The sequence below is a fragment of the Penicillium diatomitis genome (genome assembly GCF_028827545.1).
Source record: "Penicillium diatomitis strain IBT 30728 chromosome Unknown utg000005l_segment0_segment0, whole genome shotgun sequence".
NCBI classification, from domain to species: domain Eukaryota; kingdom Fungi; phylum Ascomycota; class Eurotiomycetes; order Eurotiales; family Aspergillaceae; genus Penicillium; species Penicillium diatomitis.
In genome coordinates, this window is record NW_026623177.1 from 3,269,136 (window position 1) to 3,286,710 (window position 17,575).

Here is a 17,575-nt window from a genome sequence, read left to right on the forward strand (position 1 = left end):
AGGAAGGTCTATTATCCACCAGGAGCTCTCAAGAATTCCAGCTCACCACAGTTAGAGAGGCCGAGCGAATCATCAGGGATTTGAGACTCGGTTTCTATAGCTTTCAAGACGACGAGGAACCTTGTTGTCTACATCCAGAGGTATTTGCTGGTTTTGACTTTCTCTCCGTTAAATCAGCATTTGTACCGTGAACTTCATTTCCTGTGGTACTGCCGGGTTGTCAAGCTAAATATTTCCTTCCTCTATGAGTGACTGTCAAGTCTGAGTCCCGTCGGCTCGATTCACCTATGAAACAAAAACACAATCCCTCTTCTTTTCAGAAGCGAGACACACCCCAGAAGCCGATCTTCAAGCCGCCGATCACGAGCTGAGCATCTCGAACAACTTTATCCCTATCATCAACAGCTTCCTGAGCTCGGCTACGTCGACCCTGCGTGGCTATAGATATCGGATCGCTCTGATCCATGTGCGTCTTTTTCATTTTGTGAGTTCGAGTCGCAGCCACGGTCAATTGGCATCTCTCTTCAGGATGGAAGCGCTCAGCACCAACAGGGAGGTTCAGCAGGACAGGGAGGTTCAGCAGGACAGGCAACAGGCGATCATAAGATACTTTCACCCTGAATGGAGTCAACATGATGGGTTTGGGAATGATCCCTTGTTCTTTGATATACCTGCAATCGCTCTACATGACAACTCGACAGAGGCGGCCGGGACTCAACTGCCACCGATGTGAGTACTTGGGCTGGGTAGAAGACTCCATCGATGGGCTTTCTTTTCGAATCAATCTTCAAACCATGGAGTCGCTAGCGATCTCATCGAGTCTCCGCCACGCACCCAACGTCTGCCATGTTCTCAATGCCCCAGCGAGCCAAGCTTTACTAGGCTCAAAGATCTACATCGCCATTGTGCTTCAGTTCATGGGGACTTAGAGCATGAGTCTCAATTCTTGGACCACTGTCCCTTTTCCGGTTGCAAGTACACCGCGAATGGGCGCCAGGGTAAGAGACGAAAAGATAATCTCGGCAAACATGTGCGTAGAAAGCATTGGTTGGAACCTCTGAATCAATCCTAGGTCTGGGATGTACGGTCTGCGTTGAATGCAGATTGTAGACTCCTGGGGACTGGAACTCTATAGAATGGGGAGTGGAAACGAGGATATCAAAGCTTTTTACTCGAGATCAAAATTTGACTTTGACTATGGTCTCTCTACTGTTGTTCTTGTTGCACCCTCGAGATTCGTTCGAGAGATAGACATCACTATAGAAAACGGCATTTAGGTTGATAGATTAGAAACACGATAACTGCTACCACAGGATTGACAACCTAGGAAGCATACTATGACTCCCAAATGTTCGGCTCGCTCAAGTACGCATGACTCAGGAGGGACTCGTGGACCCATTTTCCAACATACTGTATCATCAGATAATCAAATCGGGTACGAGAGGAGACAAAGCCGCGATCGGATCTCCCCCCATGCCGAGACTTCGGAGCGTCTTGCAATGCTTTACCCCGACTTCTCCGAATAGATTGCGGAATCACCTCGGCATTTGCTGTTTTTTTGGGGTGGAGATCTTAAGGTTATGAGTCGAATCTTTGTTGAATTTGAGACTGAGAGTCCCGGAAATATGGCCTCTTCTCCGGACAAGAAAGAAGAGCTTTATCTCTAGTAATATCTTACCCTGTATTTTGTTCTTCTCTTTTACTCCTCTTCTCTTTATTTATCTGCAATACTCATACTCCCCATTCTTCTATCCTCTCTATCTTCCCCACTAAAAACTCATGCCCTCTAAACCGTCGCGGTAGCTTAAGCCCGTACCGGCCCCTCTCTCTCCGTAACTCTCTCTGCACTCGAACGTATTACCTAAGATATAAGGGGACTCTGGTAAATTCAAGGTCTACTAGTGTAAGGTCATCTTCAGTGGTGTCTCCATTCGGTTCCGGTACCGCGCCGACGTCAGATTTCCTAATTGGGACCCGGCTCCTGCACTTAGAACAAGGTCCTGTTACGTCTTTATCCTTCCCCCATTCTGTGTAAACTTCCTTCTCGTACGCTCAACTCTCAACCTCCCCACCAAATCTTCCAAGTTTCTTTCGAAATGGACACCTTTACCATCTTCTCGGAGTTTGAGGATCCAGAACGGCAAGAACTCATCGACCGCCTGGTGAATCTCGATACCGGTTTCACTACTGTGACTCGCACCGGCATGTTGCTCATGTGGCTTTGCGATCTCGACATCCTTCGGAGGGCAGTGGAGCCTGAACAGAAGGAATACAGACGGTTTCTGAAACTGATCGTGACAGTGCCGATGATGGATCACGCTGGCATTTGTGAGTTAACTGGAGTTTTTCTGTGGTTTGCCCGAGCTTACCATGATGTGGTCGTGCTAGGGGCTGGCAACAAGGCTGTGGTCAGAGACGAGCCAGGAGACAGGATTCGGCAAGGGAGCGCTAAACTCCGGCGTCTTGATCTACAAGATACTGCTTGTTCGACCAAGGCGACCCCAAGAATTTCCGCGATCCGCAGTCCTCGAAGCCCTGCGAGATCACAGTTACCAGTCCCATCGCAAGTGTCTACCTCTCCGCGGCCGTTAAGAAGCTCCAGCGAGTCTAAGAAACTGGTAAATTCGAGCTGACTCTAGCTACATGAAACATCCCAGTTACCGTTAAGTTACTAACATACTCAACTCACTCTAGATATTGGATCGAGATGGGGTTCGATGCGTCCTCACCCAACTAGGTCAACCTACGCTTCACATAGCGCACATTATCCCGTTCAAGCTAAACGGGGTAACAGGTAGAGACGACCCAATCTGGACCTGGCTCGAAACGTTTTGGGGCGAAGAGAGGACCCGCTCATGGAAGCAACAGCTTATCCAAGGCGAGGACGATGCTCTGAATACCGAGTTTTTAGCCAACCTTATGACATTGAGTGTTCAGGCTCACTGTTATTTGGACGCCGGTCTCTGTGCCTTCCGTCCCATCTCTATCAATGAAGCCAAGACTAGCATGACCGTTTCCTTTCACTGGTTACCGTTGCCGATGGCTGATGCCCGTCGGACATCTCGTGTTCCCCTTCAGTCCCATCCCTATCCAGAACGGCGGCAAGGTTGGGTCCATACCCCAAGGGAAAATGAGGAAGACGGGGAGATAGGACTCTTCCACTGGGGAAGAATGGAGGTAATCCGCTCCGGTTTCATTTTCGAAATGAGCACGCCGGATCCCAAGATTATTCCTCTCCCGTCCTTCGAACTACTTGAGCTCCGGTGGCATCTGTCACGAATTATGGCTATGCAGGGTGCCGCAGAGGACGAAGACGATGACTTCCTGAGTGATTATGAGACGACCCAAGTCCCTTCTCGGAGTGTAGTTCCTCCAGTCCGCGCCGAGCCCGAAAATAGAGACGACGGATGGGATTTCTCAAGAGGAAGGGACTTCTCGTGGCTACAGCCGCCAGCCCAAATTGTCGCTCATCCTGACGAGAATGTCCTTCCCTCCCGGCCAATGCCAATCCGGCCACGCATCCGTCGCAGTCCAACCAGTCACAAGGGAAGCCCAACGAAAGAAAATCCTAGGCCGATCGGAGCTCGGTCCCTGTCTCCGGAAAAAACACAGCCCTCAGAAGGGGCTTTGATGGAAGCCCAGGATTGGGCATGGGTTCGTGGCCGTGGGGGAGGCTAGCCGGGTCCGCATCGCTTTTTCTTTTGTTTTTGTTGAGCCTTTGCTTATGAGAGGTATTAAGATTGATTCTTGTTACCAGATTGGAATTTCCTGTACGTCTAGTCGCCAGTATTGTACAGTGTACATTGTCTGGCCGTTGCTAATCATTACCAATGTATACATATCACGTATCAAAATGATGATTCCTACCCAAGACATGGCAGGAGTAAGGTAGGCCCGGATGTGGGCAAGGTCGAATGCCATAATGTAGCCGTGACCATGGAGATTTTCAAGTATATTCAATCCATAACGCACTGTAGTGATCCAGCGGGATCACGGTTCGTCGATCTGCCGAAAATGTCAAGTCCTATGCCTAATTGGGAAGTAGGAGTATCGCAACAGCGGAACGGCTCTGTACCCTTTCCCTAGTTGGGACTCGGACTTGATCGCATGACGGCGGGTTACGTGCTTTCCCTATTCGGGAATCGGAGCGACAGCGAAGTATAGCAATCAAACACAGTCTTCTTCCCAACGGTTGGCAATTTCCTCTTTCTCGGACCACTGTGCCTCTTCTCCTTCAGCCATCGCCGTCGACTGTCTTGATTGAGGACCTACCTGAAATTCATCAGAGACCGGTTTCGACTCAAGTGAGTAGTTCATTTTCCTCCCAGCATCTTGAGCTCATCGTTGTTGAGTCCATCCACCGAGATTATCTCGATTAAGGCTCTCAATCTAGGATTGAGTACATGTCTATCGAAGTGATTCTTCCAGTATTAACCTTCCATCTCGATTGAGCAGTTCAAGATCATTTCCTACTTTCGGAGTTCCGGCTCGTGGCTCGCTGACCCCAGTTTGCCCAGGACAGTGAGCTGGCCTCAGCCCAGGAGACAATCCTCAGTCCCCAGAATCCCCAAGGCAACCCAGCCTGTGGTCGTTCCCCCAGTTAGCCTACCCTACGCCTCCAACTTCAATGTCGTCGGGCTCGAATTCTGGCTCCATCGCGGGCGAAACGTCGCCACGCAAGAAACGGCGTTTCACCGACGGAGGGCTCGCGGATACACTGAAAATTGAGGATTACCTCTACAGTATCGACGCGCACCGAGCCACTACGGCACCCTTTCCCTTGCCGTTCCCGCTAAAGCGGGAATCTGCCCCCGGCGTCTTGCGAGACCAGTTTTGGGCAAACCGGGACGCCTTCAAAGAGATCTTGGCCAAGGAAGGCTTCAATGACAATCGTGACCTGTTTCCCGTCAACGTGTCAAAGCCTGGCTACCTGGGAGGCCATCCCCCCGCCCGACTGTCATGGTTGAAGTTCGAGGCCGATGTCCAAGTCTCGCGCCATTACGGGACCATCTAAAACGGTTCCTTGTCGCCAAAGAAATTTCAGCCGATGTCGAGGTTGTCAATGTCGACTACTGTTACCAGCCGGGTTGGTTCGCTATCTCACCATCCCACCCGGCCGTCGACGTTTACAAAAAAATCAAACCCCGGCTGCTGCAGCGGCTCCGCACGGAGATTCCTTTCGACTGGACATCCCTCACCCTCGTTCTTCTCGGTCGAGAGCGGCTCACTGCCTCGCCGAGCATCATCATCACCGTCAACCAGCAGAGTTCCCATAGCTGGTTTGACCTAGTGAACTGGGTTCGCTCATTGATCTCTGAGAACAGTCCGTCCGGCCTTTCTATCAAGGTTGACTTTATCCCGGGGCGCTTCGATTCATCCCCAGAGCGCTCCACTTCGTCGCAAGACGAATACACGGCTGATGGGCGTTCCCAGTTCCGGTCGTGTGGGACTGACGGGCTTTCTCACCTTGGCTTATCGATTGGCGAGTCAGGCCAAACAAGAGCAGGCACAATGGGGGCATTGGTGATGGTTACCCATAACGGCCAGACCTACAAGTGTGGTATCACTAACCACCACGTTGTGCAACCCACAGTCTCAAAGAACGACGTCGACAGACGCGCAAACCAGTTCGGTGTGCCGATTTCCAACTTCGACAAGTTGAGCTCCCGCATGGAATTCTTTGCCTCCATGGATGTTGCAGCGACTCGCCGCCTCGTTGATGCAGACTTGGCAGAAGCTATTGTGGAGCTCGAGAACTTGGAGGAAACGGCGCTCGGGGCCGAGCTGAAGCACGGAGAGGTAGCCCAGAGCATCCAATACAGGTTGGAGATTGCGAAAGACGACCATGCACGCCTTACCGAGCAGCGTGACTTTCTCTCGCAATTACCGCGACCCTTGGGTAACGTTCTCTGCTCAAGCGGTCAAGGAGTCTGGGGTGGCCGCGTACAAGACTGGGCCCTGATCGAACTGGGGGAAGAGTCTCTCGCTTCGATGGCACCGACAATTGACATGGGTGAAATCTGGCGTTTGATAGACAAGGGGTCACCTACCCCTCGCCTGAACCTCGCAGTTATCGATAGAGACGCAAACCGGAACAGCTTCCCGGAAAAACGGTTCAGCAAAATCGTTCCGGGGAAGTGGTACACTCGTATTGGGCGGTCTTCGGTGAAATCAGGAATCGCCAATGGTGTCCATGTCTGTTTAAATTGGGCTGGGAATGACAACATCCAATACGATCTATCGGGCGCCCAAGTTGCTATGGACCAAAGCGATACTGAGGAACATTTGATCATCGCACAGACCGATGAAACTTCGCCCATGTCAATTAAGTTTGGCGATCCTGGGGATTCTGGGTCTGTGGTCCTCGATGAATTCGGGACCATCTGCGGGCTTTACTACGGAAATGTCACACGTTGGGCGGGACCCGACCACGAGATTGAGGGAAATGCTGGTCTGGCGATGTCCATGGACGACCTCGAGGAGGGGGGTGAAAAGGAAATTTGGTCAAGATATTGTCTTGAGTCCTGCCTACTAAAGACACCTTGAATCGTGTCGGTATTGCTGCGATTCATCATTACATTGCTTTTGAGTACTGTTGAGGTTACTACAGTTCATTGTTATATTGCTTTTAAGTACTGTTGAGGTTACTGCAGTTCATCGTTACATTGCTTTTAAGTACTGTTGAGATTACTGCAGTTCATTTTTACATTGCTTTTGAGTACTGTTGAGGTTACTACAGTTCATTGTTATATTGCTTTTAAGTACTGTTGAGGTTACTGCAGTTCATCGTTACATTGCTTTTAAGTACTGTTGAGATTACTGCAGTTCATTTTTACATTGCTTTTAAGTACTATTGAGGTTACTGCAGTTCATTGTTACATTGCTTTTGAGTACTGTTGAGGTTACTACAGTTCATTATTACATTGCTCTTCCTGCCCAGCATTTGCGACAAACCCGATGATGTAGTTCCATGGATCCTAAGACACCGACATCCGTGTTTTACACTGGCGCTGGTATAAAAGAGGTGCTGCGACTTTCATGGATGGTCATCACAGTTTGCTTCTGATGAGCGCACCACTCCACAAAGCGCCAACCGCGGTATGTCCCGTAGACGAGAGTACGATGCTGTGTCGAATAACCTGGCAGTTTTAGCATCGAGCGAAGGAGAATGGAAAGTATAGACATTTCACTCGGTAAAGCTGGAAATCTTGCCTCTTGTGTACACGAAGCGATACAAGATAGTGCGTGAGGAACTGCCTCGGTGTCAATTGACTCAATCACAACATCCGAACATCGTATGCTCGTCTCCCTTTCCCGCCACATCGCAGGTTGTTAAGTAGTTTAGGGCAATACTGCTTTAAAAAGACAAATGCCTGATCCAGGGTAATAGTATGATCTGCATCTACCTATCATAAACACGCCTCTCCCAGGCTCATACATGATGACATACGTCTCGACGCGCGGTGGACAATGTCCACGTCAAACACTCACCTGGCCGGACGGGAGAAGCGCCAGATTGATGGGGATGCTCCACTCAGCGCAGCCCTACCTACACAAAAAAATAGGCGCGCCCAGCCACTGCGGCAGTCGTCAGCCACCGTCAAGCGACGAGCGTCAATAAACAAACACTGCAGCGACCTTTGCGTCCCGTGCCTCAAAAGTTGTCCAGTCAAAGGGTTGATCAGGTGTGTCCGCCAAGCACGCTTGCAAACCTGGGCACCTCGGAACGTCAGTGCTCTGCTTTGACGGAGTAGTTTTGATATAGTCGACCAAGCCTTGACTTTTGTATTATTTTCATCTTCTCGCTGGAATTTTCGGAGAGATTAATATAAACCAATACGCAAACTAACCTTTCATCTTCCTTGGTATAAGTATACGTCGTCCGTGCTGAGAAGGTCCGACCGGAGGAGCAGGTAGTAGTACGACTGTACGACCGCTGGAAGATTAACCACTCACGACCTTTAACCTTATATTTCAAAGTAGCGCTGGTCGTCTTTCCGTATTAAGTATCTACCTATAATGCCCGCCCTCTATATAGCCATCGAAAGCCGCTCGGCCGATATAAGCTCGTACCTAATAAAACGCAACTTGACCATTAACCATACGTAAGCAGTCACTTTCGGGGTGATCAGTGCCTACGTAATAGTGATTGCGCTACTTTAGAACATTCTATACGTATGATATTTACTTTAGCCCTTCAAGGTATAGCGAGACACTCGTCCCCTTTTCAGTCACCGATGTAGTCCGAGATAAACAAAAGAATATAGGGACCTAATACACCACGCAGATGCTTATCATCGCTTTCCACGAGTTTGGTCACGTAGTCACCGCGTACTATACTAGCGGTAGAGTCAAGTCTATCTCTCTCGAATACAATCTTCTGTTTCGCCGAAACTTGCGGTACATTATTTCTTCTATACTACGACACAATTATGCAAAGTCGGCTATGCCGTCATGAAGTAGCCTGAGAACAAGCTGAAGAAAGATCCGACAACTGGCTAGTTCAACTCCTTGAAGCTGACATCTTGCGACAATGCGGCCAATTGCAGACTTCGTCCCCATCCACAACACAGGAGTGCCCGGCTAATATACTACTTAACGAGAATATACAAGTTGTCCTTGTCGTGGATTGGGAGTTCACCCACGCGGCACCTACGGAATTTTCTCATGCGCTCTCTTGGAAGCTGCTCATAAGGAAACCTGAATACTGGTTAAAGACTATTAAGGACTGGACAAGAGTGTGTGATCAACCCATCAAGACGTTCCTCAAGATGATGAAGAACTGTGAAGACATAGCGATCCAACAGGGTCGTATGAAAGACGACCAGCGGCTCTCTGACCTTATGGGCCAAAGCTGGGAGAATGGGAGTTTCTGGATAATGTATGCAGTCGGTGTTGCATATCTTGGCCTTTGATACAGTCTAATGGCAGAAGATCGATTCACGCTTTTTCGGACCGACAGAGAAACCCGGCGGAGTGAAGACAGAGAGACCTTGCCTAATAGATAAAAAGGAAAAAGATGAGATGGAACAACTGGTGCCTCGAAAGGTAAAAGCGATAAAAACCAAGGCTCTAGCACAAGACCCCGATAAGTATACTCTGCGGGTCGCAAGTTCACAACAGCGGCAGATGCGGATATCCAGAGAAAAAAGATGCTACCTCATGTATCACGAATGAGTAGCTATATTGATATTTCGCGGTTTCGGATACGACTTGGCCCGGTTGTCCGAAAGACGGGGTCAACATTGAAATTGACACTGACTCTTGAAATCTGACTATTCATTGCCACTCACCAGGGCCGGAAGCGACCTTCAAGACTAGACCTTTTAAGGCACGATATACCGCACTCAGGGTTCCACCGTACACCAAACAATACGGAATAGCCTCTACCTACGGTGTGAATTTTGATTCAAACAACGCTGTGACCGTCACTGATGCGTGGCAATTGCGCTCGGTGTTTGACAGTATCGAGACATGCACACAAAAGCCATTGTCTACCTATGTTTGAGAATAGACCGGGAGATTGCAGACTAACAGTCTTCTTAATGTACGGCATCTCTAGGTACTTAAGATGCCACGGTCTGTTGGAGCACTCATATTCTTACTATGCTTCTAGGTCGTTGTGCAAAGACAGACAAGGAAGAATTCTCAGCACAAAACTATACCCCAGAGAGAAAATAGCTCTATCTCATCGAGACCACGCAACATCTTCCTCGCCGATCTTGCGAAGCTTAAACATATGCGTCGTTTCTCCAGTCACAACTCCAACGGTGTTTTTAATTAGTGGACGATGAAACCGAGCCAACTGTTCTCGCATCTCTAAATGCCCAACCTCAAGACGGAACAAAATCTCTGTGACCGCAGCATACAACATTGGAATGTTGCCGTCCTCAATCTTCACAGCGATCCCGACAGCCGATGGACCAGATGATTCGCTCGCCAAAGACGACGATTTGAGACCGATTCCATAACAACCATCAGCTCCAAGCTTTCCGATCAGAATCCCCGGAAACGCGCGCATGAGGACAGTGCAATAGCGATCCTCTCCGCCCACAAACTCTGGGTATGAAGACATGGCGTTGAACACGCGGCTGAGCGCCCGCGTGCGCGAATCCAACGCAGAAGCGCTCGCCTCGACTTGACCGGCTGCCTCGGCAAAAGCAGCGTACATGTGCGCCAAGCGATGTAAGGGGAAGGCAGGCGCAGGCAAGTTGCACCCATCGATGCCCCATAGCGAGCTTCCTCTCGGCAACTGGCAAAGCTCGTCGACCATGTCTTTGATCCTCTCTTGGATTGGACTCGTTGGCGAGTGATAGCTCTGTATATCAGCGCCGAGAGCCTTGGTCGCAGCGAGCATTCCCGCATGTTTACCGGAACAGTTACTGTAGATTGCGGAAGGAGTGAAATCCGCTTTGATCCAGGCGCGGTTGACGGAATCCGAAATGGATGGATGACCACCACACTGCAGGTCAGTTTCGCTGCATTGGATTTTGGAAAGAATGCGACGAGCCTGTAAGACGTGGCGTTCTTCACTGCTGTGCGATGCACACATCAGAGCCAGATCCGCATCGTCGAGATCAAATTTCTCAAAGGCACCGGATTCAAGAATGGCAGCTGCTTGGGCTGGTTTGGCTGCGGATCGAGCGAGGGTTATCCTTGAGGGATCACCAACGGCATATAATGCTTGGCCGTTGGCGTCGACAATGGCTGCGTGGACGGCGTGCCGGTTTTCAATCACACCTGCCCGGTCGGTGACGACGTAGTCCGTCGTGAGGTGCGTCAACATGATCCCAGATCAAGGAGAAGTCGTGTAGCTAATTCTCTCCGGTTGTCAGCCGGTAATCGAAGGGGCTTGGTGCCTTCACTCAGTGAGGGCTAAACAGGTGCAAGTGGTCCAACTCGCGCTGGCAGAATATAAATCAGCGCTGGAAACGCGGTCTATTCGATGAATGACAGGAACGATACTTACCTGGCCACCCAAATCCTCAATGTTTTGCTACAAAATCTCGTCTGCAATCTGCAAAATTTCGGGATCCCAATCAAAAAGTGGGTTACGCCGAGGATAGGCGATCAAGAACGCTAAGGCCTCCCAAAAACCCGGCAACACAAGGCCGGGCTTATTTTACCCCAATATGAGATTTGTTGGAGACAGCCACTTTGCAAACGGGAAGTATTCTCCGTTCCCTTGGCCTAACAAATAGGAGGAAAGCTGAGAGATTATCATACAGCGGTTATCATACAGCATCAAAATCCCCACGACAGGTTGGTTGACCATGAAGCTAGAGGAAAAGAACACATATGGCGAGATGCCGGGTGAAAAAAAGACGTGGAACGCCAGAGTAAATCGCGAGGGAATTAAAGGAGACGAGGGATGTGTACAGGTCGTTGTCATCGACAGTAATCAAAATGAACTGATTATTAAGCATATGTATGATGATAGTCAGTGACAAGCTTCCGCGCGTTTGGCCATAACATAATGTCTAGGCTCCGTGTATTGAATGATCGCTTTTCCTCGAATATAAATGCAATATCGTGGAAGACCACGACAGTTGAATGAAAATGAAACCGATAACAAACGCTGGACAACGTCAAAGTCAGGAGGAGATGAGATAGAAATGAGAGAGAAATCATGCATGCTAAGATGAACCTATCCATGAGACGCTGTAGAAATGTGAGGTGAAAGGAAAAAAGAATTAAGAAATAATACGCTCAGGGAAAGTCAGTGCATCAAGCACCTCTCCCGAGACATCAGATCGACCAACCTCCCGGGCTAGAAGCTGAACAGCCCCGTTCGCTTCTTGCCGTACGGATACACCACCAGTGCGGCAATGAACAGGCCCACGGTGATACCGATAGCGACCTGGATCATACCAAAGCCAAGACTCGCGACCGAGGTAGCCGTCATGCTGCTGGTGGAGGTGCTGTTACCGTGAGTCTCGAGGTTGTACCGCACCGAATCGGCATATTGAATGCCGGAGATGAGGGAACCACTCGAGGCCAGGCCAGATGGCACCAAGACGAAGATACCCGGGAGGATGGCAGTGGCGGCTTGCCCGTGCCAAATCCGGCTGTACAGATTTCCCAAGACGCCGATGGTGAACGCGCCCACGGTATTACCCACCTCGGACTGCGTGCCAAACTTGGTTGTGCTGAAGTAGTTGGTCACATAGCCCGAGATGGCAATAAGGACCTGGACTGGCATCTGCTTCCATTTGCCGTGGTTGACGATGGCGAGGAAGACGGCGTAGATAGCCACAAAGGGGAACTGACGAGCGTACGAAGAGCCGTAGATTTCAAGATTGGCACAGCTTGTTGCAGAGGTGGCGTTCCGATCAATTAGACCGTAGATGGTTGTCCCGACAGTGATTCCATAGCCGAGGAAGAGGGAGTAGATGATTGCGTAGACCATTCGGATGGATCCAGCGATCATTTGGTGAGATTGCAGTTCCAGACTGCTGCAAAGGACCATGAACCCAGGTAGAATCAGTGCAATAGAGGACTGAGCTAGCGCCGAGAAGCAAAAGAGTTGCTGTGTCGTACCATTATGCGTGATCGTGATGCTTCCCAAGGCTCGGGCCAGGAAGGACGTCAAAACGGCGGCGGTGACCTCGAAGACGTTGGAGTAAAGAGCCGAGCGGGGGGCGAAGACGTGCTGCATCAGACCCACAATACAGCCCAGACAGAAAATCATAGGCATATCAATAGGTCGCGCACCAAAAGCGAACGGACCGACGGTGGCACTTGCAAAGCCATACATGAGAACGAGGATCCACTTGTTGAAGCGCGGCTTGCGAGACATGATCTCATCCAACTCTTGAGTGGCCTCTTCGACCCCGATCAGGTCATGCACCACATTTTTGTAGACGTTGTGTGTATCGGCCAGCCGACCCAAATCAATTCCCTGAGCCATGCGCACCAACTTGACCTCGGCCGTGCGCGTGGTGGGATCGTCAAAGGACATGATCATGCAACCGGGCAAGTACAGGAACTGACCCGAAACCTCCAAGACCCGTGCCGTCATTGACATGTGCTCCTCCAAGCGATGGGTCGGCGCCCCATAGCGCATCAGCGCCCGGCACAGTTGCATAATGTACCGTTGTCGGGCAAGGATTTCGGCGATATGGACGGTGACGCGAATCTCATCCTCGAGACGCGTGCGGCGTTTGTTCCTCCGAGTCCGCTTGTTTGTGTGGAGAGACTCGGCGGCACCGGCTGGAAGACTCGCGCGGCTCAAATTGATTGATGCGTCGACCAAGGACGCAGTGGATCGATGAGGAGACTTCTTGTACCACTTGAGCTTCTCCTTGCGCGGGGTTGCTGCGCCCGAAGCTGGCAAAGACAATGGCATGGAGGGAGACTGGGAGCTGATTTTCTTGGGGGTGGTCGCGCCAGATGAGAGGGGTGCATCACTGTCCGAGTCGTCGGTGATGACGCTCTCCGGTCGTGAGGAGGCTGACTGCGTAGCCTGTAGCTTCAACAACTGTGCCAGAATACCACCACCACCGAAGCCTCCGCTGGAACGACGACGTGCCGCAAAGCCCCTCAGCGCACCCTCGGGGGTGGTCTGTCCGGATCGCTGGTAGGCAGGGCGCGGCCGGCGCTTGCGCAGAGCCAGCTGGTCTTGCACCTGGGTCATACTGCGCACCAGGCGATGGGCTTCTGCACTTGGAGGAGGCTCAAGAGATTCTTCGCCTGCCTCCTCTAACATGCGTAACCGATCCGCTTGACGCCGGGCGCGTCGAGCTTGAACCTCCTCCAGGGGGATTCCCATATCCTCTGGCAAGATCGAGGCATGTAGAGCCTCACCCTCATTTGATGGACGACGAAGACGTTGGGTCAAATGGGTGGTCTTCTGTCGAATGAGCTGACCAGCAGCTCGGAGGCGCTCACGCGCAGGATTCGTATGCTCGTCATCTCCATGGTCATGGTGGGCATACTTCTCTGGATCAGTGGAGAAATACTCCGTCGACGGGGCACGGCCGCCCGCATGACCTGCAGGGCGGGAATATGCCGGGGCCGGCGGGGTCACGAATCCCGACAAGTTATCATCAGCCAGGTCAGTGGGCGGTGGCAGCAATGGATGCTGGGCAGAATCCGACCGGCCAGAGAAAAGTCGATTATTGCCATCCTGGATGTGATGATATCGGTCGCTGAGGGAGCGGGTGATGGAGTGGAAGCGCACGCGTGGTGAGCGGGTCCGAGGTTGTTCGGTTTCGGGTGTGGCAAGTGGTTGGGAGACGGGGTCGGTCACGGGAGTCGGTCCGTTTTCGGGCTCTGCTGAGAACGCCGCGACAGGATCGGCATGCCTTGTCTCCGACTGAAAGAGATCGGGGACCACCGCATGACCGGTAACAGGGAGAACAGGAGATGGCAGTGGAATAGTCAAGTCCTCTGGGAGTAGAGGAAATTCATCGTATTCTTCATTCGGGCTGGGAAGCGGCGTGTTGATCGGAGTGGACATTTCAGCGGTACTCGAGAGCCGAAAGGCCCAAACAGGCACTACGGCGAGAACCTGAGTCGCTCCGCAAAATCGATGAGGTTGGAATGTTGAAAGAGCCGTGAATGCAGAGTATTGCGGGTGTGCAATCACAAAAGGGAGGAGTGAGGGGGATGAGAAGTGTGTAAGAGTTGAGAAAGGAGGAGAAAGAATTCCGAGGTTAAGGAAGAAGAAGGTGGTTTTCCCCTAAGCCTTCGACTAGTTTAAGGGATGTATGGGATATGGGATCGAGTAAACATGGGAACTGAGAAATAGAGCCAAACAAAAGTGGTTGTGAGAATAACAATAATATAAAATAAACCTTGGGAGACTGCACACGGATTGAGCAGCCGTCGCTGGCTATGACACATTCCAGGCCTGTTCCGCCGAGGCCCGTGCTGATATAGACTTGGAGGGAGGCAGCATGGCGAGGCAAAACCCACGGAAACCTCTGTTCTGGAGAAGACTCACAGAAAAAATGGTCAATCGATTGGCGTCTGGATGCTCGTTTGGTTGGCTCATAATGGCTCACAAAGATCGGCTTATCCTTGACCCATTGATAAACCACGGATCGTCTGGAGATCCACATCGGCGGCCTCTGCTTCGTAATGATAAAACAAGGACCGCTCGTTTGTGGCCATTCCTCCCTCTTTCACTTATTAAGGTATGTGTTGTTCCAATTGTCATTGATCGTGAAATGTACTCACTGCAGCCTCATGGAGACGTTCCACAGTGGATACATAGTCAAAGTCCCAAAAAGGAATGTAGCTATAGATTCGCAACTATGAGACAGGCAATACCGGTTCTTCACCATATGGCCTCGGACGACCGAAGACAGGTCTGTGAGAAGTCTCGATATGACATGAATCAGACTCTTCCATCACCATTCATTTTGAGCGGCCTGAGCGTGGATGAGCCGGACCAACTGCACATCATGTTGCATGTTCGTGGCTATACAAAGCGCCATGTGCGAATGTTCCGAAGCTAAGTGTCGCCATGCAGGAAACGGCGTGCGCTAGCCCTTGAAAATTTTTCTTCTCCTCTCTAGTCTTCCCTATCAATATTATTGCGTGCCTGGTGGCTGCGGCATTTGTTCAATCATGTATGAGCCACTGTCGCTGGTAGAGTCTGTAATAGTTCTTTTGATTGTGTAAACTCACTGAGCACTCGTGCAGGGGGTTGTACAACAGACATGATGCTACCTTACCTTCAACGAGGTCGACACGAGAGTAGTTTTCACATGACTTGCGCTTATTTTGATACTACTCGAAATGGCAAGTCCCCAAGCCCTTACACAACGGCTAGTATCATCCACGTCGACACAAGGTGTGTTGTTCTAGATTCACAAGAGAAACCTGAGTATCGTTGTTCGGGTCGGGATTTTCATTTGAGTGATCTGTGCACCCACCATCCACAACCCTGCTCATCCGTCTCAAACTCAAGAAAATTCTCGGTGGGGTTTCCGGTGGTGGCGATCCAGCTCCAGCCGCCATTTATCCACCCGCTACAACAAAACAGTGGACGACCGGGCTATGGCCAGTCACGTCATGCTCTTTTTTTGTATTTTGCATCACCCCTACGAGGATACATGCTTAAGTCTATGATATTTTTCAGTCTATTTCCCGGGGGGGGTTCAATGGGCAGTTGACCTCTTTTGACCTTTTCTGACATCCGGTGGTTCCTGATTCCCAGCTCGATGAATTCCAACAGGATCGAAGGATCGTAGGTGTCTGAGGCGCAGTACTGAGTACATACACCACTACACCTTAGGCCAAGTCGGCCCGACCTGGGTCGAAGAGTCTAGGAGCTTGATAACCGAGACCCGGTCAAGGGTGCATCTAGCCCCGGCTAAGCTGCCTATTCTGTGCGGACTCGGCCTCTTGACTCTGCACGACATGGCTGCGGGAGTAGCCACTTAGTCGAGATAGTAGCAGGCTAGCAGCACGTCCGGTCTGTCTGATGCCCAATCGTGGGTCACACTCCCAATGTCTCTCTCGCGACCCTTATCTGGGATTCTGGAATGATTCTCGGCTCATACCCTACCTGGGATACCTGGATGATGGGTGCGTGTGGAAATAGCATCTCCCTTCCGGCTGTCAGGTCTGTTTGATCGGCGAGTACAGTGTGGTCGGTATCCAATCAACCAGCTCGGAATAATCGGTGGGAGTGGGATAGCGATATACATGCATGACAGGTTGTTGCGTGGCCATGCAGAACCAATGATGATGAGAAAGTCTCTGCATATGGCTGTCCACTGAAGATAGTGTATCATATGCTGAACAGAAACGCTGTGCTGTAGTCAACGACGGTGGATGAGAGGCAAAAAGGTGACAACAAAGTACAGTTAACGTGCTTTGTGTAGTGGCGGCGATGAGTGAGAAAAAAAAAAAGAAAGTGGGCCGCAGCCGGCTGCATGCCACCTACCCGTTTCTGCTGAGTGGAGAACCACACCACCGAAAAACAATAAAAAGCCGTAATAAAAGCCTCTCATTCTTTGATACTCACCTGTGATAGGGGCTCTTTTGCACGTGTGAGATAATGCCCCTGCGAGTGCTGCCTAAAGAGAAATAGTGAGCTGAGATGGGAGGCTCTTGTTGATCGTGAAAAGGAAATCAAGCTCTCCATCACACCGCCGAAATATCCGACTGCTTTTCTCGTGATACGGGGCTTGGATGATTGCTTCCTACTTGCATATGACGAATTATGTCACGCTCAAAGGCTGCTCGTTTCACACACGGGCTGACACCAGATCATAGGCTTGGCGACTGGCGACTGGCGACTAGCAATATGAACTTCGACCTCATAATGTATATAGACGGATTGACACCCACAGCACTTCTCCTGCGGGTCAAATGGCCAGACTCTAACCTTTCCCCCGGCACGTCTGGAAAGTGGGACCTGAAATGGTTCAGCTGATCATTCAGAAAAAAATACCCCCCCCCCCCCCCCCCCGCTATGAGGAACCCACTTCTCGGACCAAACACCGACATTTTTTGGGAGACGGCCAGGCCCTTTGCTCAGCTACACGACGGATCCCGATAGGTGCAGTGTCTACAGTCTACACTCCAATACGGTGATGAATGGGTTGGGATGTGAGAA

At 50.8% G+C, this 17,575-nt stretch overlaps 5 protein-coding genes across 5 annotated transcripts; 2 read left to right on the top strand and 3 right to left on the bottom strand.

Moving 5' to 3' along the window:
* Positions 1-316: 316 nt before the first annotated feature.
* Positions 317-634, bottom strand: N7539_005561 (uncharacterized protein; the record flags this gene model as incomplete). Its single annotated transcript, XM_056935163.1, has 1 exon — positions 317-634. One exon carries the CDS (start codon positions 632-634, stop codon positions 317-319), a length of 318 nt encoding a protein of 105 aa, XP_056790357.1.
* A 1,462-nt stretch (positions 635-2,096) lies between these two features.
* N7539_005562 (HNH endonuclease signature motif containing protein) lies at positions 2,097-3,678 on the top strand (the record flags this gene model as incomplete). The annotated part of the gene is made up of 3 exons (XM_056935164.1): positions 2,097-2,328; positions 2,496-2,605; positions 2,695-3,678. 3 exons carry the CDS (start codon positions 2,097-2,099, stop codon positions 3,676-3,678), a joined length of 1,326 nt encoding a protein of 441 aa, XP_056790358.1.
* Positions 3,679-4,627: 949 nt separating this feature from the next.
* On the top strand, positions 4,628-6,546 carry N7539_005563 (uncharacterized protein; the record flags this gene model as incomplete). Its single annotated transcript, XM_056935165.1, has 2 exons — positions 4,628-4,968; positions 4,989-6,546. 2 exons carry the CDS (start codon positions 4,628-4,630, stop codon positions 6,544-6,546), a joined length of 1,899 nt encoding a protein of 632 aa, XP_056790359.1.
* A 3,142-nt stretch (positions 6,547-9,688) lies between these two features.
* On the bottom strand, positions 9,689-10,786 carry N7539_005564 (asparaginase; the record flags this gene model as incomplete). Its single annotated transcript, XM_056935166.1, has 1 exon — positions 9,689-10,786. One exon carries the CDS (start codon positions 10,784-10,786, stop codon positions 9,689-9,691), a length of 1,098 nt encoding a protein of 365 aa, XP_056790360.1.
* A 984-nt stretch (positions 10,787-11,770) lies between these two features.
* Positions 11,771-14,461, bottom strand: N7539_005565 (threonine/serine exporter family protein; the record flags this gene model as incomplete). The annotated part of the gene is made up of 1 exon (XM_056935167.1): positions 11,771-14,461. The coding sequence occupies one exon, from the start codon at positions 14,459-14,461 to the stop codon at positions 11,771-11,773; it is 2,691 nt and encodes an 896-aa protein (XP_056790361.1).
* Positions 14,462-17,575: the final 3,114 nt, after the last annotated feature.